The following is a 22,936-nucleotide window of genomic DNA, read 5'->3' on the forward strand; positions in this document are numbered from 1 at the left end:
CGTACTTTACTTTCCCCTTGAGCCGAACACAAGCTCGAGCTAGAGGGTCTACAAAATCTTAAAAATATTAAGAAACGAGTATTTCATAAGACTTTGTGGAGTATTTTATTACATGCATCCACTTACATGGATCAGTGACGCAAGGAAGCATAAAAGCTCAGCGCAACATCACACCGCCCGTTACAGTTTGACCTGCTGCTTAGAAGGGCTATGGGATATGAGAAGCTCTTAGTAAGATGAACAGCAATTTCCTGTTAGCTCTTGGCCAGGGAGTGGCAACGGCAAACAACAAGGATATGCTTCCTGCTCGACGCCGTAACTTTTTTCTTTTTCGTGCATCTTAATACAGGAAAACTACAACATATTGGAATTAATGTGTAGGAATTAAAATCAGATTAGACATGTGTCGTATTTACTTTGCAATGCTGAAATCGTCTTACTGGAGGTTTGTGAAGTTCTTTATCGTTGCAGGTGTACTCACGTTGTTTGTCAACATTTTACTGAAGAAAAAAGCTCCACGCAAGACAACACCAAGTCCGCTTTCACAGGAACTTTACAAGGTAATTTCCCCAGAAAGCTACAAATATGTTTTTAACCAGGCATCTGCATGTAAGGACCGAACCCCCTTCTTGGTGCTGATGGTTCCAGTGGCGCCCAGTGATGGATTGTCCAGGGCTGCTATCAGAAAGACATGGGGAGCACCAGGACTCATGCCTAATGTGGACATCCTTACTCTGTTCTATGTGGGTCTGCCCGAAGAGGGCCATCACTCCCACATACAGCAGGACCTTGAGAGAGAGAGCAGAGAACACGGTGACATCATCCAGATGGACTTCCAGGACCACTACCAGAACCTGACCATCAAGACCATGATGATCATGAATTGGCTCGCCACCCATTGCCAGGAGGCCTCTTATGCCATGAAGGTGGACACGGACATTTTCGTCAATGTGTTTTACCTGGTCAATCGGCTGTTAGTTGGCGGCGGCTCAGTCAGGCATGAGTACATCACAGGCTCAGTCATCAGTGACGGCAGGCCTCGGAGGGATTCGAACAGTAAATGGCGTCTGTCTAAGGACGTTTACCCAGAAGACACGTTTCCCCCGTATGTTTCTGGGGCAGGATATGTCTTCTCTATCGATCTGGCCCACAGGATCTCATTAGCGTCCAGGTTTGTGAGACCCATCCCCTTGGAGGATGTCTTTGTGGGAATGTGCCTGAAAGAATTAGGCATCCGGCCTGTGTATGCCCAAACATTTCTTCCACCCAGGAACCTGTTTGAGATCCGTCGATTGGATTATAAGAGGTGTACGTATGCCACACGAGTCATCGTCACTGGATTTAAGCCACAGGAGCTGGTGGAGATCTGGGGTGACTTCCAGAAGGGCCATCTCGCCTGTTGACCTCTTATTCCAGTCCTTGCTTATGCATTAAAAGGCACTAACTAGGCCTCAGATTAATTTGTATGCTCCTATGTTTACGCAGTGTGCATGGACCCGTGCAATGTATTATGACCTCATATGCAGGATCCTGTATTTGACATTTGGTAATATTATGATCTACATGTAGGTGGAATGTGTTTAATGAGATGTTAACATGCCAAAACAAGAAAAAGACCTGTAGTTCCACTTCTTAAACAGCTGGTGGCATAGTTCACCCACTTTCCTGCAATGAGGTGGAAAAGAAAAGATCAGCATATTCTTTTTCAATTGTAGTGCCTTTTCATAATTGACTGTTTCAGAAAATGATTTGAACAGATTTTATAATTCAATAAAAATAGTTGTACGGCAAGCCATACTTCCAATTAATCTTATTTTAACTGATAAAAATAGAAAGATATAGTTATTTGATGCTATAGCAATACATATATTAATTATGAAATATTTGGTGCTGGTGGGGACTGTAACATTATGGTTTTGTGAAATAAAAGGAAAAAGAGAAGATGTCTTCCGATGCTGGATAATAACAGGGTGAATGGTAAACTTATGACAGAATTATAGAATATCTTAGAAGCAGAAGAGAGATGTGTCAGTGAGTAGGATCAAAAATAGTCTGATGATTCACGAACATTGGAGTCAACTGCCTGCTTCTCTCAGCCAGCCTGCAGCAGATGGCTAACGCTCAAGCTGTAGGACCAGTAAACACCAACCATATCACCCGCGTCACACAGTCACAAATAACAAGCCTCAGCCTTTCTTTGTTATGTCAATCTTCCTATCCCCATTTTCTATTCATTTTCCCCACTCATTCAGGTTATATTTATTTCATTACCACACTTTCAGATTTTTATAAATTACTTTGCACACTTGAAATGGGGGTTTTTGCATGTTAATAAGTGTCATTTTCCCCACCACTATTGCATTCATGCAATCCCTGACTTCACAGTGTCCCAATAAATATATCTTTCATATTTGATTATATATATATATATATATATATATTAGTTTAATGTCAATACTAAAATTATTATAGATTAAGGATGTAGCTAGAATAGTGCCAACAATCATGTGAAAAAGTAAGAACTTTCCCTGGAAAAATGTATTCCTTGTATGTGTTATCTTCACTTCAACACTAGTGTCAGATGCTAAACTAATTTAACAAACTACACTGAAAGATTATACTTTGCAGTCATGTATTCATCAATCATGCAGTTTCATAGTGTGGGAAAAGAAAGTACACGTTTAGCGTCCATAGCTGGTGTAGCCCCCTTTGGCTGAAATGACTTCATGTAGCTGTTTCTTGTAAGAGTCCCTTACATTGACTGGGAGGCATTTTTGCCCGCCCTTCTGTAAAGTACTGCTTCAACTTGGTCATGTTTTACTTCTGGTTGTTGCCTATTACCGCTGATTCCGTAGACCTCAATTTCTTCATTTTGAGCCGTTCTGTGGTTTCTTTGCTTGTGTGTTTTGGATCATCGTTCTGTTGTAAGATAAATGGTGAGTTCAGCTTTTTAAAGATGGCCTCACATTCTCTTCAATAATTCTCTTGTAAAATATGGAATTCATGGTTGACTCCGTGATAGCAAGTTGGCCTGATCATGAGGCAGCAAAGCAGCCCCAAACAATAATGCCACTGCATCCATGCTTTCCGGATGGTATTAGGTTATACTGTTCAAAGGCAGTGTTTCATTTTTGCCACACATGGCCCTGGAAATGCGTCAAAACAGCTCCAGCTTTGACTCATCTGTCCAGAGCACAGTGTTCAAATTGTTCTGGGATTTATCCAGGTGTTGTCTTGCAAATGTCAGTAGATGCTTCTTCTTTCCAGACCTCGCAGGTAGGCCAGGTTTGTGCAGTCTCTTTCTGACAGTTGACTCATGCACTCCCACAATGATGAGGCCTGTATATCCCTTGATGTTACCCTGGGGATTTTAGAGACTTCTATGAGTATCTTTTTATCAGCTCTTGGCCTGAATTTGATAGGACAACCTGTCTGTAGATTGCCAGTGGTCTGGGATTTTCTCCATTGGTAGGTAGTCTGTCGGACAGTGGGTGTACTTCGAATTGCTTGGAAACGGCTTTGTTTACCCCTCCCTTTATGGAAGGCAAGACCCACCCAATTTACTCAGCATTTACTTTCTAATAATTTGCAACTGTTTTGGTTCTCCTGATTCAAAGGTTAAGGTAAGGGTGTACTAGTTGGATTCAACACTACTGTTGTTTGCTCCTTGGGGTTTAAGGCCGGGTGTTTTTGTAAAAGCACGTTGTGACAACTGCTGTTGTAAAAAGGGCTTTATAAATACATTTTAGTGATTGGGGATTGATACTAACTTCTGAATAAGGAAATTGCCTTTCTGTTCATTTGAGTTGCATAAATGTTTCTAAATAGATTTTTGTGTGAATTGTTAAATTGTTTATCTGTGAAATTGGTTGGAATTTAGTTCAGCTATCCATGTGTCCATAGGTAATAAAAAATATCTTTCCTGGGGTGTACATTTTCTCATTACTTTCTCCTGTGCTGTTTTTTAAACCTACTTTTATATTTTTTTGAAGAATGTCATTCGTATGCCGTATGCACCTGCTGATTAAACGCATGAACGTTTTTTTCTTCTATTCTCTTATGTTTTTCCATTCTTTATTGCAACTGACTAACCATCAGCACAGCTTGGTGCTGTACTGTAGATCGCTTGATACTGCAGAGTGGGTGGAGAGTGAGACTGAGTTGAGCCCCCACGTGTTTGAAGTTGGTTCCTAAGACAACCCGTCAAACATGCGTTTCATCAGGCTTGTTTCCACCCCTCCTCGTCGAACAGCGTGTTGACTGAACTCGGTGTGAGGAGACTGCTGTTAGTTGGATACTGGAGACATACAGCTTAGACCGAAACTGCGCAGCGCTCAGAATTTGGTGCCCGCTATATCCTGTGTAGAAAAGAAACAAAACATTTTTTTGGGGGGGGGGATACGCTGGTCTTTTCAGAAGTGGACTGTTGTTGTATTGTAAGTAAGGCTAGTATTTTTACTGATCAAGTGTGTATGTGTGTAAATCGATAGATGTGGCCTATCAAAGGTCGGATTGTAGCCTAAACTTTTCCGTCTTATGTTAATATTGATTCCAGACATGAATACTCGGCAAGATAAAAAACAATGTTAATATCACACTGCCATCCAAAGAAGGCTACTTTTGTAATGCTGTTTAGACATGTAATATTTAAATGGATTTTGTCAGAAATTACAAGCATGTTGTTTTATGGAGAATGGACGTGTTATTTTTTGGAGCGTTCGTGTGTAATAATATTAGTGCCATTGTAGGGATGACTTGATGGACAACATGAATGCAACATGTTGCCTATGAATTATTGTTTGTCTGCCTCATGTTGCCTGCATTAAAGTAATGTATGTTCGTCCCTGCCTTGTATCAGTCTGCACACTTCGAGCCATGTGTGTTTGTGTGCTCATTGTTGCATGTATGTGGTTCTCCCCAGCTTCTGGATAAAGACTATACTACTGCCCATCTGGCTTGAGTATTGTACTGACAGACGGCCAGTGCATTTGAACCCATCCTCCAGATGCATATGAATAGCTTATTGAATCAATGGCGTAAGTACAGCTAAAACAAAAACATTTTCTTAACCCGATTTATTTTGCCTTGTAATACAGAAATAATCTAAAAGCTTATTGCCATACAATATTCCTGTCATAGCCTTAGTATGCATGTGCTCTCCTGACAACAGTGTCATAGCAAAACATTTCACTGTTTTAGTGCTCTTCTTATTTGACTGTATACTGTTAGTCAGATGCCTTTGAGTCTTACTGATCATCCTTTACACAGCAATTGGTAAAATTATTTTATATTGTGAAGTATTGTTTTAATCAGATGTTAAGTATGCTTCCCTGTTCCAGTGCTTATGATGGTAGCTTGTGTATGGAGCATTGTGCCTTGGGTTTCTTGTTTATTTTGATATGCGTAGAGGCTACAGTAGATCACAGTAGAGTATGTACATTGTGTCTTCTCAGTGTCTGTATGTGCTGATGATTCATCTGTATTATTTACATGTTGGTCTATAGTGTGTCGAAGACTGTGTGGTGCCAGTGGGCCCTGGTTGAAAGTTGTGTGATATATGGGCAGTTTGACGTTTCAATGAAACTCTTCTGACACATTGGGAAACTACTTCACTACCTTTTCCCCTTGAATCGTACAAAATACCAGCTAAAACGACAGATACCACTGGGTTTGTTTTTGTGGCTTGTCAACCACCTTCACTAAAGCCAATGCAAAAGTTTAGCCTGCAAACCTTGGTTTTGAATTGTGACATTCTGGCATTTCTGTTGTATGATTATTTTTTTAAATAGTCTGACTGAAGAAGAACCACCACACTATATTTATGTTTGACCCTTTCTGATGTTGCTACCCTACAGTTATTGTTGAACTGTGATAGATTGTTTTTCATTAACATAGGGCTATTATTCGTCACGGTCTTGTCCAAATTCTGATTGTATTCACAGTTTTAGACAGAAGACAATTTAAAAAAAACCCTTATGATCTGATTGAATTGGACCGATTTTTAATAAAACATGTTTTTTTTAAATGTGTGATGAAGAAAATCACAGGTTAAGTGAGGCACAAATGTGTATGATTGTGCATTGTACTAATATAGAAACACCTTAACTCAGCACTATGGCCTCCTCTCCTAACCTTGTTCAGAGGTGTTGAGTCAGGCAGGAGTCCTGTTACCATTATTTGCATCTACATATTTATGGTTTGAACATCAGAGACTAATTTCTCTGAAAACCCAACCGGCGTAATAGCGAGTCATGTATCAGGAATATCCTTTGCTTTTAGGAAAACCAGGGTCACATCAGACTAGGATTACTGATCTAAGATCAGGTCCACTCTAGTCACTATAATCTAAGGAACACCCGTTACATTGGGATTCAAAATAATAGTAGTCTGCTTGCAGTGTGATTTTTGGAGCACTTTCCACCACAAAAACTCAAAAGTCAGAATACGGCTGCGTGTGAAAATGGGTTAACATTCCCTTTAAGCGGATGTTTACAGAAGTCAAAGAGAATGTGCTGGACTTTTCTATGTCTCTGTTTGCCATCTGACATGCACAGAAACAAGTGGTCCGATTGATGTGAAGCCTGTGTGTGGTGGGTGTCAGTCCACTGGAGCCGAGGGGAGGGGAGAGAAATGAAAGGCATTGAGTCAGGAGAGGGACTCAGATAGATGGGTTGGCATGGACCCCAGACATTCGAGTGATTGGTCAGAAGGGGGGGGTTCCAGAAAGTCTAGTGATTGGTCAGATGGGGGGGGGGGCAGAAAGACTAGTGATTGGTCAGATGTCCAGTGCGTTCTCAGTTTCCCACCTGCTAAAAGCCCCATGCAGACTTCATCATTTTATCTTTAAATCATCATCGTTTTTCTAATATAAGACTGTGTTCATTTGAAGAAAATAACCACAAAATATATTTATAATTCATTTTCCTGAGCCCAACTGGGCAGTATATATATATATACTTGCACAGCCCTAATTTGATGAGAGGATGGCCTAGAGTCTACCCAGTTACCCAGAAAACCAGTCGCCAGGCTATTACACTCAGATCACATTTGAGTGATCAAAATTAGGCAATAAATTCCATGAACACGCCGTAAGATGCCAACACCTTTATTTGGCCAAAGCACATGAACTAATGCATCTCGCGTTATCTACGTGCATCCTGTTGTGTCGTACCAGATCTGTGGTTGTGTTTCTGTTTAGGGAGTCTGTGCAAAACAGATGAGGAGGGAAGCTCCCCCTGTGTTTGTGGTTGTTTATGGTGATGTAATCAGAGGGTTTGAGGCGTTCTGCCTGGCCTCCTCAGAAACGTTCCCAAAGTAGTGGAAACACAAACAGACAGGCTTCCAAATGTGTGTGTTCTGTCCTCTGGACTAAGTAATCTTAAGGTCACCAACAGATGTCACTGTGTATGTTACGTGAAGGATGAATTGGGCATAATCTCACATTTCTATTAATACGTTGTCATTGGTTTTGACTCTGCCAAATGGCACTGCGTTCTCTTCGGAGTGCGATTGTTTGGACCAGACGGAAGTACTGCACTAGAAATAGAGAGAACATTTGGTCTGTAATTTAGTCTTTTTCACTGTATGGCGCATTTTCAACTATTTGCGGTGTAGTTAACCTCTTTTTTGAGGTTTGTTAATTTCCTCTCTCTCTGACACAGCAGTCCTCCCTCATCTGACCGATGACTTGCAAACTATGTTCTTCCTTCCTATAAGTGATATCTGGCCAAGAAACACAAAGTTCTTAACCCTCCCAACATTGCTAACATGCCCTGCCTCACTAAAATCTACTTCCTGGATTTTAATGGAATAATGATTTAAGGCGCATTTTAACAGATTCAGCTAGTCTAAGCCTGCCTAAGCAAACCCCCAGCTGCAGTGACCAGTGGGACCTACAGGACAAGAAAGGGTGTACATTTTATACCTTGTTAAATGTGTATTACATTTATTTCTAACCAGAGCCCTTCAGTATATGAATGCCATCGTTGAAGTAATGAACTAGAGGGAGTAGGACAACATTTCGGAGGCCAAGTTGGAGAGGGACAGAACTGCATTGTGTAGTTCCCTCGACATTTTGTGTGACCTCCCATACAGTACTGTATCCAGCCTACTCCCTACCACCCTACAATGCCGTGTTGTTTTCAAAAGCCATTATGTTGGCAGAAAACATTTAGTGCACAGTAGATCCATAATGAGCAATGTCTTTCAATACCCCGCTCTCTCTCTCACTCTGTATCCACGACTACAGTGTGTTGTAGTCAATGGGGGGGGGGGGGGGGGGGGGTCAATAAATCCCAGGATTTTCACTCTTTTCCAGGGGGGTAACATTGACCTGTCTGTAATATTGGGGGGGTCGTGACCCCCATACCCCCCATCCCCCACTAATTATATGCCCCTGGTTGTAGGCTGTCACAGCCTTCCATAGGATGTGACAGCCTCTGGACGGATTATTTATCTGATGTTACACTTCTAAAGTGATGGGTGTGAGGCAGAGCTGAGAATGGCCTTTAAACATTTATATTGATTCATAGTGAAGCGTGAGTCTTTTCTGATGTTCTCCCAACCAAACTGTTAATGGCACGTGTACTGTACAGCTGTCCAGTCCAGCTATGTCTTCTGGGTCTGCTGTTTCAGATGTATTTTCACACAGTTGTGGACACGGATATTGATATGATCTATTCTTGCAACAGATAACAACTTGTGAACTTAGCATGCTTTCACGTGACCATTTGTTGGTTTGTGCCTCGTTGAATGATGTAGGTGTTACAAGCTGTCATTTTGTTAGTGTTCTGAAGCTCTACTGACGACAAGCCCTAGCAGGTGATCAAGCTTGCAGTTGACCTAGCAGGATGGTGACTTTTTACATAACAGCAATGGTTTGTTTGTTGACTTCCAGGTTGCTTTGTTCTGTAGGGCATCTTATCTGACTGATTCTGTTATTGGCAGTTTGTCTGTTTCCCAAATTCCTTTAAAAGGGCCCCATATGAACCCTGGTCTAATATGTACCCTGGCCTAAAATATGTACCCTGGCCTAAAATATGTACCCTGGTCTAAAATATGTACCCTGGTCTAAAATATGTACCCTGGTCTAAAATATGTACCCTGGTCTAAAATATGTACCCTGGTTTAAAATATGTACCCTGGTTTAAAATAGTGTACTACATTTCATTGTACAGGAAGACACTGTGGTGTTCGGTGCATTTGACAAATTAAACCTTGAAACTCAAAACCTACATTGCGCAGGGGTGGCAAATAGGTTTTTAAAGTGCACATTGTGTAAAGGAAAGAAGCCCAAACCAAGCCCTTATTTGATTAAAGGTTTCAAAAATGAGTCTCAGGGTAGAATAGCCGTCTGAAGCCTGTGTACGTACTGTACATTGCTCCACACTTAATTGAAGTAGTTTTTTTTTTAACAGAGTAAAAGGATTCCAATGAATGTTCAATAGGCCTGCGTCAGTTCGTGACAGCTGCTGATTAATGTGATTGACTGAGGTAAGCTGCACGCTGCCTGGTCAGGTGCTGGTCACGTTAGTGGAAGCCCTGGTCTCTGCTTTAGGCTGCTGGTACTAAGATCTAATCCAACAGTAGGTTAATGTGAGTTACTATTTACAGAGGTTCCACCCAAACGTCCAACATAATGATATAACATGATAAATTATGATGAATTGTTCGGAGTAACAATGTTGCATTCAGACATTACAGAGTAACTGTATCACTGTTGCTAACTGCTCCACAGTGGGTGACAACCTACCCCATGCTATCTATTCATGTTGTTATTATTCAATTACCTACTTTATTCTTGGCAGAAACCTTCTCAAATGAAGGTAAATTTGAAACAAATGTCTTCTGTCTTTGAAAAAAAAAAATAGCATTATTGAGTTATGCCTTGATGTGAACGCTCTGGCCACTAACTACAGCCTGCACAATAACCCAAAGTACCCACCCCTAGGATACAGACAGACCACCATATAGCACATGGCCCATGCTGCATTTACAGGTCAGTCGCCAGCGGAGATGAGTGCCGCCTGGCCTGGGTGCTGTGTGGTTCAGACCTATTGATTATCTATGGATTGAGGCAACACGATCTCTCGACGGTGTTCCTCTGTTGGCCACAGATCTGCACACGAAAGCAGGTAGCGTCGGGTCTCTTGAGGCGGAGGGGCCCCTGTCAGTCTCCCCTGGATGGATGTCTGAATGTCCGCTAGACAGCCAGCGCTGGCCGTGTCCTCAGTGGAGCCACGCTAAGTGTTGAGGTCGCGTCTCAAATGGGACTTCCCTACCTCAGCCCAACGGCTCGCGGTAAAAAGCCATTTGGGACACAGTGCAAATTGGACGTTGGCGCTAATGCAGCTGTATGGAGCCGTATGTCCGGATATTTCCCTCTCCAGCCCGCATTCATCACACTTCATCTTCACTACCCACACACTCTTCCCCCTTTCTTTACCCTGAACTGAGAAAAGGACGTTAGGTCTGTTTGACGTCCTCAGAGAGAGAGTAATTCCCCTGCTCTAGTCTCACCCTGATGTGAGCAGATCTCGCTGTTAAATTCTCATAATTCGCATTCCTTATCTGTAGGTGGGACGTCAACCGGGCTTCTGTCACTGCCGATGTTTGTTACAAAGGTCCCTGTGGTCAGACACAGATCAAAGGTCAAACTAACTGTTTAGTGTGATTACAGACTTCTCAGGCGGAAATCCCTTTAGTAAGACGGTCATCCTGAACGTCACACTATCCCGTTCAGTGCACTGTCTTTGCACCATGTAGGAAGTCCACTGACAACTGTCTCTCCTAACCCCCATAAGTGCCTCCTGAATTTCTTCTTCTGCAGCTCTTGGATCATTTCCAAAGTCCCTTGGCAACCCGAGGCTGAAATAGACTGACGGAAATATCTGATTTCTAAACATAAATTGAATCCAAACACTGTGAAATTCAATTTCAAGACAGCAATTTTGTACAATGAGAGACTCCCTCCCATTTCAAGTTCAAGTAGACTGAAGCTAATATGAAGGCAACTATACTAATATGAAGGCAGTTCCTATGAGTACGTTTTCTCTACTCGCCTTAAGGCTGTCGCTGTTTTTTCTATGTACTTCTGTCTATTCAAACCATTGAGAGTTCTCTGTGGACTCGCCTGTTCAAGGGGCTGTTCCTACCCATAGTTACATACTACTGTGTGTAGGACGTTTAGTGTTGTGATTTCAGTGAATGACTGGGGCAGATGGCAGCGGGACACTTCTCCGTAGGCCAAAGTCTCGGTGGGTGTCTGTTTGGGATCGTCCCTGTGACATGATAAGGCTGCACTGTAAGACTGTTCACTGCCATTCTGTTGGGTTCAGAGGCGCCTTGGAGCTGAAAAAGGCTGTGATTGTTTGTGCACACGGCCATAGCTGTGAGGACAATGCCAGCATGTGTGTAAGCCGGCTGTCCTCTCCTGGTGAATAAGACCATGGTGGGGCTGATGCCGGCTTGATTTGACAGAGCCCTGCCAGTTATGTCAGAGTGTCAGTCTGTGCTGTTCACCGTTGGTGTGCCCCCAACCCCCCCCCCCCCCCCCGCGCCATGTTCCCCCAAAACTGGAAGTTGAGGTAAAATATCCTAATTCATGTAAGATTGAGTGATTTTTTTTTTACATAGAATCTTGGGTATGTTCAGTGGTTTTCTGTACAAACTTCCTGTTAGAGGTTTTGTTCACACTCACCGTTTCCTGTGACAGGCGATTTCAATCATTTGTGTTTCATGTCGATTAAAGTCTTGGTGTACAAAGGCCTTACAATCTTTACCTTCAAGGACTCCTAAAAGATGGAGGTGCTTATGGATACCTATAACAAAGCAGTCAGTAAAGAACACAATCTTTGGAGAAAGAGCTTAATTCAGCTTCATCAGCTTCAACAAATTAATTAATGGAATAGGGGCACCTTCTAGATAAATCATCAAAAGAACACATTTTACTTCCAAATATCTCCCCCTCATCCTGTGTGGGATGCATGCAGCATGCATGGCCCTCTATGTATTTTCTTCTTTGAAAGGAAGTCCTGGAGGGAAAACAAGTCACTTGACTGGAGTGGGCTTTGCTGGGCAGTGGTTCACCAGCACTGACCAGGCCCACTACATGCTATTTTAAGAAACCATGATTCACGTCTCTTTGTTCCGCTGTATAAAGAGGTGGCACTTTATCTCCTATTTCATTAGTGTAAATGATTGTCTTTTTAGTGAGTGGTCTCTACCATCGCGGTTTTAATATATGCAGTACGACTTACCAACTGTTTTAAATGCGAGTGACGTCACGTTGTGATTCTATATTCTTATCCACTGCATTTTATTTCTGCATCGGATTATTTTGGTTCATCCCAGACTATTTGGAATGGAGCCATTCTCTCAGTGACATGAGTTGAGGGGTGTGACTAACGTGTGTGTGTGTGTGTGTGCGTGCGTGTGTACCCTAGCAGACATCCCTCCCCACTCCAGGATGTGTGACGTGTCCTCTGAGCCCACCAGTCCTACGCTCTATGGCGAGTCTTCTGACACATATTACCATGTGGACCGCTGGCAGAAGCTGCGCACTGCCGTCCGCAAGCTGGAGTTCTGGGAGAACTTCAGCGCCGAGCTCATCGGGAGCGGCTTCTTCTCCAAAGTCTACAAGGTTCCTTTCTCATCCCATTCATATGCGCTGAATCAGCATGCATTCCAAATGGCCCCCCCATTACCTACCTGTAACAGCTGCCCCACTGTGTCTGAGTTTACATAATCTGTACAAAGCACAATAGGAAGAGCAACTTGGCATGCCTTTGGGGCATGTCCTGTGGTAAATTAAGAGAGATTCTGATTGGATTATTACAGAATGAATTTATTACTGTGCCAGAGTGAAGACAACTCTGTTTTTTTCATACATGTTTTGTGATTATTTAATAATTCACGCACAGAATCCACGTGTGTCAGGAAGCTGATGTTGATGTCTGCAACGCCTAAAATGTAACCAGTATACCAGTTGGTGTAATACCTTATCTAGGGTCAATGGGGGTTTGATAAAGGGCTTAACTGTTAACATTTGTCAGTACACTAATCTGACTGAGTGGAGGGCACGGCACTTTAAATCCTCCACTGTTTCTCTCAGGTCATACACACTTCAAGCTGTAAGGTGATGGTGGTGAAGATCTACAAGAATGACGTGGACCAGGACAGCATTGTCCGTGAGATCAGCCTCCTGCAGAAACTCTCCCATCCCAACATTGTCAGGTACAGACCATCATTCTTACCTGACCAACCATGTCTGCCCCCCCCCACCCTCGTTGCTAATGTAGTGCTCTGTCCAGTTCCCTGCTCCGCTGAAGTATCGTTGCATGTTTGTAATGCTTAACTCTGTTCGGTTTATTGGTACCACAGCATCAGAATCGGAATTGGTATTTGGCCTGATCTATTTGCGCTGTTATTTTTTAACTGTAGTATTTGTAGTAATTGTTGTTGTAGCGGTAGTAGTTGTTGTGGTGGTGGTAGTACTCTTAGTGGTCGTGTGAGGTGGAATGCACTACATAAATTATATTTCTATGTGGTGTATGTCACAGGAACATACTGATGCGGCACAGAATTGGAAAGCCCTGATATAAGGAACAGGGTATCATTTGGGCCTAAGAGGTCAAGGGTACAGCAGGAAGAGTTCAGTGCTACCCTGTCACCCATTCTCCATGGGATGTGGTTATAGAAGGTGTGAAGGCTGAGTGTTTGTCCATGCAATCTTACTAGGCTTTCACAAAGTCCCAGTATCAGAGTTTATTAAACAATACAATGTGTCTGCTGAGGTCAGTGTGTAATTTAGTGAGTCAGTGGTGAATGCAAATTTGAGTCCATTACAGTATGTGCCTGGAAGGGCACCCAGCCTTTCGTGAGTGGGCACTTTCAAACAATGACGTGAAGATAAATATGCGCACATTGCTTGGATTAGATTGTCCCAAATTACACCCTTTCCCATAGATTGCACAACTTGAAACCGGCTCAACACTGGTTTTCAAAAGGGCAATGTTCTCAGCGTCAGAGTATTGTTATAAAAAGGACCCTGTTTAATGGTTTTATGTAAGGTGCTGGCAATGTGGTTCAGTAAACAGGTGTGGATGTAGATTTTAGGCTAATCTTGAGAACCCAGCTGTGAGCAATGGCCAGTGCCCCTAGGCTGGCTGTTGTTTAATCTCTGGCTCAGCTGGACCACAACCATTTAGAATCTCATGTCACTTCCTGTTTGAAATGTGTACAGTAATGTCTTGGGTGAGGTAACAGTTAATGCCAACGCAGTCCGGATTCTGTCCCACGCATGCGACCACGTAGCGTGCCCTGGGGGTGGTCTAATTAACAGCTTGGTTTTTTTTCTGTGGTGATTTTGTGTAGGTATCTGGGGATCTGTGTGAAGGAAGATAAACTTTACCCTATTTTAGAGGTGAGTGTTACTTTCTGCACCTTGGATTGATGACGTGTTCACACCCTGTTGAGATAATGAGGACAGTCACTGATGCCTGTTTATGAGGCGCCTGTGTGTGTGGAAGATTGTGTCGTTAAGCCCCTCACATTTAAATAACTGACACATATTCCAGATTGATTTAGTAAGTGCATACATTTTTATATTCTTTCCATGCTCAAGTGTTCCTTTTACTACTAATCTTTATTTCTATGTGTGTTTCAGTATGTGAGTGGGGGCTGATGGTGTCTTTGTGTGTTTCAGTATGTGAATGGGGACTGATGGTGTCTTTGTGTGTTTCAGTATGTGAATGGGGACTGATGGTGTCTTTGTGTGTTTCAGTATATGAATAGGGACTGATTGTGTCTTTGTGTGTTTCAGTATGTGAATGGGGACTGATGGTGTCTTCGTGTGTTTCAGTATATGAATGGGGGTTGATGGTGTCTTCGTGTGTTTCAGTATATGAATGGGGGTTGATGGTGTCTTCGTGTGTTTCAGTATATGAATGGGGGTTGATGGTGTCTTCGTGTGTTTCAGTACGTTAGTGGGGGCTGCCTGGAAGAGCTACTAGCCAGGAAGGATGTGTCTTTGTGCTGGAGGGAGAAGGTGGACTTGGCATGTGACATCACCAGGGGAATGATCTACCTGCACTACAAGAACATCTACCACAGAGACCTCAACTCCAAGGTAGTGCAGAGTGCACCAAAAGCATCCATGAAAACCCCACACACATCTGATCTGGGAAAACCCCTACCATTACGTTACACTTATAATGTAGAGAGGTTCCCCTTACAAAAGTGGTATGGTGAAGTCAATGAGAATACACAGGTGTCAGTCTTTGTTCCAGCGCATGCATCAATTTAGGATAACATTATTATAAGTCAGTGAGCAAGCTACACAGGCTCAACCCCACCCGCAGGGAGGAAACATTACCAAACTAGGTGGAGCAACTTACCGACCGCTGTCAGTAAGCAGGGAATGTATGAGAAAACAGATTGGCTTAAATAGAGGAAGCAGGGAATGTATTGGAGAAGCAGACTGGCTTAGAGGAACCAGGGAATGTATGATCTGTGAAATGTTTTTATTTATTTAAAAAGGTTTCACCAGGTAAGTTGACTGAGGACACTTGATCATTTAAAGCAACGACCTGGGGAGTAGTTTCAGGGGAGGATGAGATGAACGAGGCAACTGGAGGCTGGGCCTGATTAGGTAGCCATGTTGGGCTAGATTGTAAATATACCGCCATGTTAAAGTCAATGAATATGATTTGTGCAATGTTAGCTGACACATCACCAGACATTTTGCTAACGCCAATACTTGGGTTTTCCTATCTGACCCAAATGCACTTGTCTTACATAGATAATGTTTTGCTGTTGTGGACAATGCAGGTCATGTTGAATAAAGTCTCATTCAGCAGTCAGCTAGAGGCTAACTCTCTCCCATGTGGTGAAGACAACAGAATTTAGAAATCAGCTGTCTCTCTCTATCTTTTTCTCCCAGTTGCCAGGTTTCAGAGAAATGCAGGTTGACTATGTTACCCACAGACACAGACCCACAGGCCCAGTCCATTGACATGCTAATGTTCCCGGACTCTGGGCGGGTTGTGTACACACAGTGACGTTGTCCATTACTGACATTTAGCACGTCATCCAGAGGGATAATCCATTTGGCTCGGCTCACCGTGGTGCCATTTTACTGGAAGCTATTTGCTTCAGCAACTTAAACTTCTGTTTTCCCCCATGGACCCCTACCGGTACACTGTTATTTCAACCAGGATTAGGATGCAGAGATCTTTCTCACGATAGGCAAACGAACGCTGCCTTCCCAAATACCAAGTGTTTCAAAAGAACGCCCGCTTGGGATGATGGGGCTTAGACACTCGACTGGGAATGATCTAATGTGCAGTGTTTCAGTCAGAAAAGAAACATTACATGTGGTCCTAGCCAGACGGCCGATCACACAGACGGCGTGTCTGAGTATGTAATGTTAGGTTGAGCAATCACACGGCCTGGCTGCATTGTCTTCTAACATCTCTCCCATAGGAGCAGTCACTAGAGTTGAACATGACCAGGGTGAGGCATGGGGATGTAATTCAGCTAGCTCATCCTTCTCAAATTGCTCCCTACTTCATTTTTAGGGTGTAACTGTGTGAGGACTGGGATTTGGGATGCAGCCTTGATTTAGGTCAGCCCTTCAAAAAAAATCTAGTGGCGAATCATTTTAATTTTCCTTCAAACTCTCTGTTTTTCTTCTCCCTAAACTGTTGCTTCTTTTGTCTTTGTTGTGAGGGCCCATTCTAAATTTAGTGGTCAGTTCTAGTGCTTGTAGCGATCCCCAGATAGCCCGGTAATCACAGGCTACTGAATGGAAAGGCTGGACCGTAAGCTCCCTTCGTAATGGGATCCAGATGTTATGGAGACGTCTGCCAGAAGGGCCCTCCCTCGCTCCCTCCGCCTGCTCTCCCTCATCAGCAGTCCTGCTCCCTCAGAGCCTGTCGCTCTCTCGCCTGTGGTCTGTCTCTGTGATCCAGACCACATCTGTCATCCTATCTGCCCGCCTTTTTCTCCTTCTGCTTCCTTATTGAAGGCTTGTCTACCTGTCTGTCTGCTTGCCTTCTTATTGATGGCTTGTCTGTCTGTCTGTCTGTCTGCTTGCCTTTTTATTGATGGCTTGTCTGTCTGTCTGCTTGCCTTGTTATTGATTGGTTGTCTGTCTCTGTCTGCTTTCTTGTGTCTCTCTGTCAACTCTCTCGCATCTCTGTCCACACCTACAGTAAACAGCCTACTATAATAATCGCTAGATCAACACACATTTAGAGTAGGGTTTGGTGGATTGTCCCCTTTGTATTTCATCTGTGGAGGACAGGCCAGGACCGAGTGCTTCAGCATGGAAGGGAGGTGAGAAGGCCAGAGCCTGCTGAGTCAGGATATTTAAGTGTTGCTGGTCTATCTACCTTCATATTAGCATATTGCCAAACTGTTCCCCACTCAGTACAGTCCGTTAAACCCGAGTCCAATGGGCCCTTACACAGATGTGCCATGAGAAGTCTGTCAACAGCTTTCCAACTGCCCAGTTAGATTTTCTCTAGGCATAGCAGGGAACACATCCGGTACACCCACAGGTAGTTGATGAAAACATCAGGTGGAGGATCATTAGAAGGCAGTTGGACTCAAGGAGCTCTGCTGTTGCTGGGATTACCCTGTAGCAGTGTTACACTGCCATCTGCTGGCAAGCTGATGTCATAACAGACATGTTAAGAAGCAGTATTATTTACATTTACTGTACATTTTACCCATTTAACTGACGCTCGTAGCCATAAATGAAGGATTGCATACATTTAGTATATATAGTGTCTTGCATTACTTTAATTACAGGGGTGGGGGGGGGGGGTATTATGAGCAAATGGGAAACTGGGGATTATTAGGATGCCAAACTTTGCCAGGTGAACACCACTGCTCCTCCGATACCATGGGATCCTTGGTTATCATAGAGAGTCAGGAAAACGGTTTGCCGTCCTGACGAACAGAATGTATTATATGTCGTTGAGTTAGCTGGATGTAGTCATGTCATTATATTCTGGTGATTAGTGTCTCGTGATGCAGCGTGTTAACACCTGAATTTTCAGTTCACACTGGGTAACCCATTTGAAAATATATCTGGGCCGCCTGCAAGTCACTGGATAAAAGTAATGTTTGTTGTTTCTGGCTCTGCAGAACTGTCTGATCCGTGTCACTGCACGGGGCCGGGAGGCCTTGGTCACTGACTTTGGTCTGGCCAGAGAGGTGGTGGAGCTTCCGGTTAAAGATCCAGAAAGGAAGCTCTCCCTGGTGGGATCCGCCTTCTGGATGGCCCCTGAGATGCTGCGCGGGGAACCCTACGACCGCAAGGTACACATGCTGCCAAGACCTTCCATTAAGATGGCTCAGACTAGAGGGTGGAATTGGCTCTAAATTAGCATTGCATATTTTGGAATGTTGTATAATGGTGTTCTGAAGAGTTTTGGACCGTGGTGATTTGGTGTTCACCGGGACCGAAAGGTTTGTGAATGGCTGTTTTAGTCATCGGTGGAGGGTTTTGATGGGTCAAGTTTCCAATAGTTAGAGCTTGGCTCATCTGTTGGTTGGTTCTTCATATGATTGGTACATATGTGTTGTCACCAGGTGGATGTGTTCTCCTTTGGGATTGTTCTCTGTGAAATACTGGCAAGGATCCCTGCAGACCCAGAGATTCTACCAAGAACCAAGGTAAATATCTTGTGTGCATTCACCTTACAGTTCATATAACCAGGAGCCATGGCTGCTGGATCTTTATGAATTTGTTTTAAGACATACAAGCAAGGTCGAATGTAATGGCACTCATGCACTTTATTCAAATGATCTACCATTTCTTCTAAAAAAAAGGTTGACATTCAAAAATCTTTTGGTACCCATATATGTATGTTTTTATATACTGTTGAATATTCAGAATCATGTTAAATGTTTTTTTTATCCTTTTACACAAAGAAATCCTAAATTGGCAAGGACAATATTATTGGCAGCTTCTAGAAGTAGCTCTTTATATTTAGATGTCAAACAGAAGATTCTCCTTTACCTTGTAATTAAACTCACCAGAGGTGCGGGTTCCTGCGCTATGAAAATAACTAATTCAACCAATTTGAAAAGAATAAAAGACTCAATCTAATGATTTATGACACAGCATGTATCGCGATGGGCATCAGAAGAAAGAAAAACAGAGAATAGTCTGGGGAGTGGAGAAAGCACCTTCATCAACTGGCCGGTGCTGAGAAACATAAAGCCTGACTGCAATTACCCAAAACACACCTACATCTGAATATTGAGAGATCTGAAAACAGCAGTCAGTGTCAGTTCTGTTTATTTTCTGGTATAAAGGCATGTATTAGGTTCTTAATAAAAATCAAAGGTTCAAACTGTGAAATTATGGATTGCGGAGACCAAATATGTTGGTCAATTTCAACTTATTTCTGGTGAAAATGTGAGTTATTTGAAAAAAGTGCAAGTGTGCCATGACTGAATGTCCGAACACACACATCCAGGTTTTCTGCTGTATATCATGTGAGAAAGCTTTGTCACGCACTCCCTACATAATGTCTACTGTGGATGTGTTTGACAGGACTACGGCCTGGATGTGGGTGCGTTTAAGAAGCTGGCGGCCGGGTGTCCTCAGCGCGTGCTAGAACTGGCAGCCAGCTGCTGTTTGGTGAGAAGATACAATACAGATTACGCTACAGTCCAATTCAGAAGCACTTATCGAGTGAGGAAGGTTGAGGGAGTTTTCCTTTTTTCTATAACTGTGTTTGACACCTTGCAGAAGTAATGTGCTTTTACATTTTCTTCACAGCCTGATTACAATGATAATACAGTTCACTAGTTGTGTGCGAAATGAAACCGTTGTGAAAGGTCAAAAATCTATGGGTCTGGGCAGGCACTAGACAGATTTTTTAATTCTATTTTAGAAATTAAGTAGTCAAAAGTATCCAGAGAATTTACTGTTTATAAGCAACTTGGCCTGACAGCCTTCCTCAAGAAGAGAACCGTTTCTTTTTCAGGTTCTGGGTTTGATCTAGCAACCTTTTGGTTATTGGTCAGATGCTTTGACTGCTATGTGTTCTTCAGCCCATTTTGTCCATCAAACTAGTTTGGAGTCACTATTTACACAGATTCCTAAAGAGGAACTGATACGGGATCAAGTCCTCCCATTCCATGTATTATCTAGGGGAGACTGGGGATCATTTACATACTTATAAGTACATTTCTTAGTTATCTAACTACTAGACCGTGGTCATGTGTGTGAACTTACAAACATTCTCAAGCAAACGTTGATACTGAGGAACTCCACACTTGTAGAGAGTTGAACCACGTGTAGAAATGGTCTCACGCGTGGTTTATGCACAGATTTGTACTCCCACACACTAAATTCAGAAACATTCCCACCCTGAGAAACTCATAAATAGGGTTTAAATTAAACTCTCATTTCCTTAATTGTTAAGAAAATGTTTATACTTCACCAACATGATAACAACTTACTGTGACAACAATGCCCAGCCTTCCACTCGTCCAAGTCCCTCTGCAGTCTTAGTTGGGGTTTTTTCACTGTGTGTGCTAATTTAAAAAACTATCATTGATTTAACTAAGCCTCCTTATGGTCTTGAAATACTTTGTCTGATCCTGTGGGCATTAAGAAACTGCTTAGAAGATAAGCACATACACCACTGTGATTAGCTGATGGTCTAGAGCCCACCCACCTTCCCCTTACTAAAAATTTTCATTTTTACTATTAGAGATTTATTTTGACATTTCTAATTTGGAAATCTCATCAAGAAAAAATAAAAGAAATCATGCTTTTTTGGACTGCCCTGGGCCTGTGAAACATTGTGAACACAGACCCAATTAGAATTTTAAACCCAAGTCATGGCCAAGTATTAATCCTTAGGTTTTCTATCTGTGTTCAGATGGAGTCCTTCAGAAGACCAGCATTCACAGAGCTCCTGGATGAACTGGGCGAGATCGCCGAGTCTCTGGAACCACCCCCTTATTCAGAGCTGACCACTGGGTGAGCAGCATGGGCTGGCCTGTCCGAAGCCCAACCCACCCATCAATCCTAAATAGGATTAGAGGACTTGGGACTTTGGATTAAGTTCTGTACTTATATACAGGCGGAATCCTAAATGGCACCCTATTCCCATATAGTGCACTCGCTATGACCAAAGACCACGCCTGTGGTCACAATCGGTGCATTATATTGGGAATAGGGTGCTATTTGGGACGTAAACCATGGAACGCTAGACGGGGCCAGGGGCACAACGATTCCCCAGGAGGTCCTCTTCATACAGGCTGACCTCTCGGTATGTGCCTACCTTCATTAATCTGACCCTACAGTGTTGGTGGGTGGATCCACATGGAATAGACTGCATTGCATCTTCTAGAAGAAAGGCTTTCCCTGGAAACAAGAATGCTTTACTTGAACAGTTCGCACACTTTGTGTACAGATAAAAGGATGGCATTTGGGCATAGTTTTGGTTAGCGCCATGCCTTACCTTATTTCAACTTTCCTAAGCTGAATCTCTTATTGCTGCTCTTTTCGTTTGTGTTGCCGTTAGAGTATTTTTTTTGTGTTTGATCTCTCTATTTCAACACTACCTAAATGATCATACGCCGAAGTGGAGTCATGTTCAACAAACCACGTCACCTCTTTTCAGAGATTAAATTGCCTCTGTCGGTTAAATTTGCCAAGCTGTGAGGAGAGGTGTTATCGTTCACAGCTTTAAAAGGAACTCGGCAAAGACAACCCCTGGGCCTGGACTGACTCACTACCATCAGTGAAGCTACTGTAGCACAGACTGCAGGTTAATGCCAGTGGATGGGGAACAGAGTTTGAATCGGGAACCCCCACCAAAGCGTGTATTCCACTGATGCTATCATCATTATCTTTAGTGTAATTGTTGGCTTCTCTGTCACCTGTAACATTCAGTGGCTAGGCCTATTGTTAGCTTTGTTAGTACAGTAATATAACAGTCATTATTCCTAAGCTCACTCAATGGTGCAAAATCTCATCTCAGTGGATCTGGATTTTTTTTCTTTGGTATATACTGTACACATCTTTTATCATCATTCCTAAATTATCTGTATTTATTTGTGTTTACTGTTTTCGCCATCTGCTTGTGCACAATACTATTCACACATCTTCAATATCAGAAAGAAAAGGATTTTCATGTGTTTGTAAATATTAATTAATTGCCCATAGTTTGGCCTTAATGTAAAAAGTGTTTTAGTTGGAAAATGTGGCCTATGACAACCTTCTGTGTGGACCTTCCACTGTAGTTAATGCTCTTGCGCAGCAGCCAGTATTTGCCAGTAAGTTAGTTGTCATCTCTGATGTTTGAAGTCGACAGACATCCTGCCAGACACCACAGTCAATTGTAGAGAGTTTGGTTATTCATTACAAAGTATGTTTCTGGAGCTATTTTTTCAAAGGAAAATGTTATCAAAGAATTGTGTATTGCAAACTTAAGCTTTCAGACATTCCTCCTGTGTTATCACTTTTCCCCCCAGGTATTTTCACTCCCTCAACCTTGCAATATCGTTGTGAAATTGTTGATAAGTCTTATTATGTTTGAAAATTGTTTATCACTTTTGACAAAACTCTGAAAAGTTATATTTGAAACATGTACAAGTATTTTCAAATGAGTTGCCTCTTTCAATAAACGGTTTCTCTGGTTCAGTTTAAGACTGAAGGATATGTGGCTGATTAGATTTTACCATCATCAGTGGCAGTATGGGTCCAGAATTGTGACGAAAGACCCAAAAACTAAAAAGCTGGTGGGTAAAAGTTGGCTTTGCCTTAATTTTTTATTACATGGGAAACTCCCTACTATGCGTAATCTTTAAAGGTTGGTCTTTGGCATAGTTCAAATAGAAATCGTTGAAATAAAAAAATTGCATAAATATCCTTGTGTACTGTATTTAACATAACAGAATT

At 42.6% G+C, this 22,936-nt stretch overlaps 2 protein-coding genes across 8 annotated transcripts; both read left to right on the forward strand.

Moving 5' to 3' along the window:
* Nucleotides 1-5: 5 nt before the first annotated feature.
* On the forward strand, nt 6-1,791 carry si:ch73-195i19.3 (beta-1,3-galactosyltransferase 2). Of its 2 annotated transcripts, none has more exons than XM_010876694.3 (2): nt 6-377; nt 472-1,791. In XM_010876694.3, exons 1-2 carry the CDS (start codon nt 374-376, stop codon nt 1,401-1,403), a joined length of 936 nt encoding a protein of 311 aa, XP_010874996.2. In that variant the 5' UTR covers nt 6-373; the 3' UTR covers nt 1,404-1,791. The 2 variants fall into 2 exon arrangements, with proteins under 2 accessions (XP_010874996.2, XP_010874995.2); XM_010876693.5 differs by having other exon boundaries at nt 6-315.
* On the forward strand, nt 479-22,684 carry zgc:162952 (PKc_LIMK_like_unk domain-containing protein). 6 transcript variants are annotated; one of them, XM_010876686.5, is made up of 10 exons: nt 2,470-4,436; nt 4,922-5,036; nt 12,444-12,640; nt 13,112-13,233; nt 14,374-14,422; nt 14,978-15,127; nt 18,154-18,327; nt 18,601-18,684; nt 19,571-19,657; nt 20,910-22,684. In XM_010876686.5, exons 2-10 carry the CDS (start codon nt 5,006-5,008, stop codon nt 21,012-21,014), a joined length of 999 nt encoding a protein of 332 aa, XP_010874988.1. In that variant the 5' UTR covers nt 2,470-4,436; nt 4,922-5,005; the 3' UTR covers nt 21,015-22,684. The 6 variants fall into 6 exon arrangements, with proteins under 6 accessions (XP_010874990.1, XP_010874988.1, XP_010874989.1 ...); XM_010876687.5 differs by having other exon boundaries at nt 12,447-12,640; XM_010876688.4 differs by lacking the exons at nt 2,470-4,436; nt 4,922-5,036 and adding an exon at nt 479-560.
* Nucleotides 22,685-22,936: the final 252 nt, after the last annotated feature.

Source organism: Esox lucius, chromosome 13 (assembly GCF_011004845.1).
Source record: "Esox lucius isolate fEsoLuc1 chromosome 13, fEsoLuc1.pri, whole genome shotgun sequence".
Taxonomy (NCBI): domain Eukaryota; kingdom Metazoa; phylum Chordata; class Actinopteri; order Esociformes; family Esocidae; genus Esox; species Esox lucius.

What these genes read in the sequence shown, in the direction of transcription:
- si:ch73-195i19.3 (XM_010876693.5), top strand. Translation starts at nt 237, where the DNA reads ATGAACAGCAATTTCCTGTTAGCTCTTGGCCAGGGAGTGGCAACGGCA. An exon ending in TATGCTTCCTGCTCGACGCC is followed by an intron (nt 316 to 471) that starts GTAACTTTTTTC and finishes TTATCGTTGCAG; the next exon opens with GTGTACTCACGTTGTTTGTC.
- zgc:162952 (XM_010876686.5), top strand. Translation starts at nt 5,006, where the DNA reads ATGCATATGAATAGCTTATTGAATCAATGGC. An exon ending in GGGAACCCTACGACCGCAAG is followed by an intron (nt 18,328 to 18,600) that starts GTACACATGCTG and finishes TGTTGTCACCAG; the next exon opens with GTGGATGTGTTCTCCTTTGG. An exon ending in TGGCAGCCAGCTGCTGTTTG is followed by an intron (nt 19,658 to 20,909) that starts GTGAGAAGATAC and finishes ATCTGTGTTCAG; the next exon opens with ATGGAGTCCTTCAGAAGACC.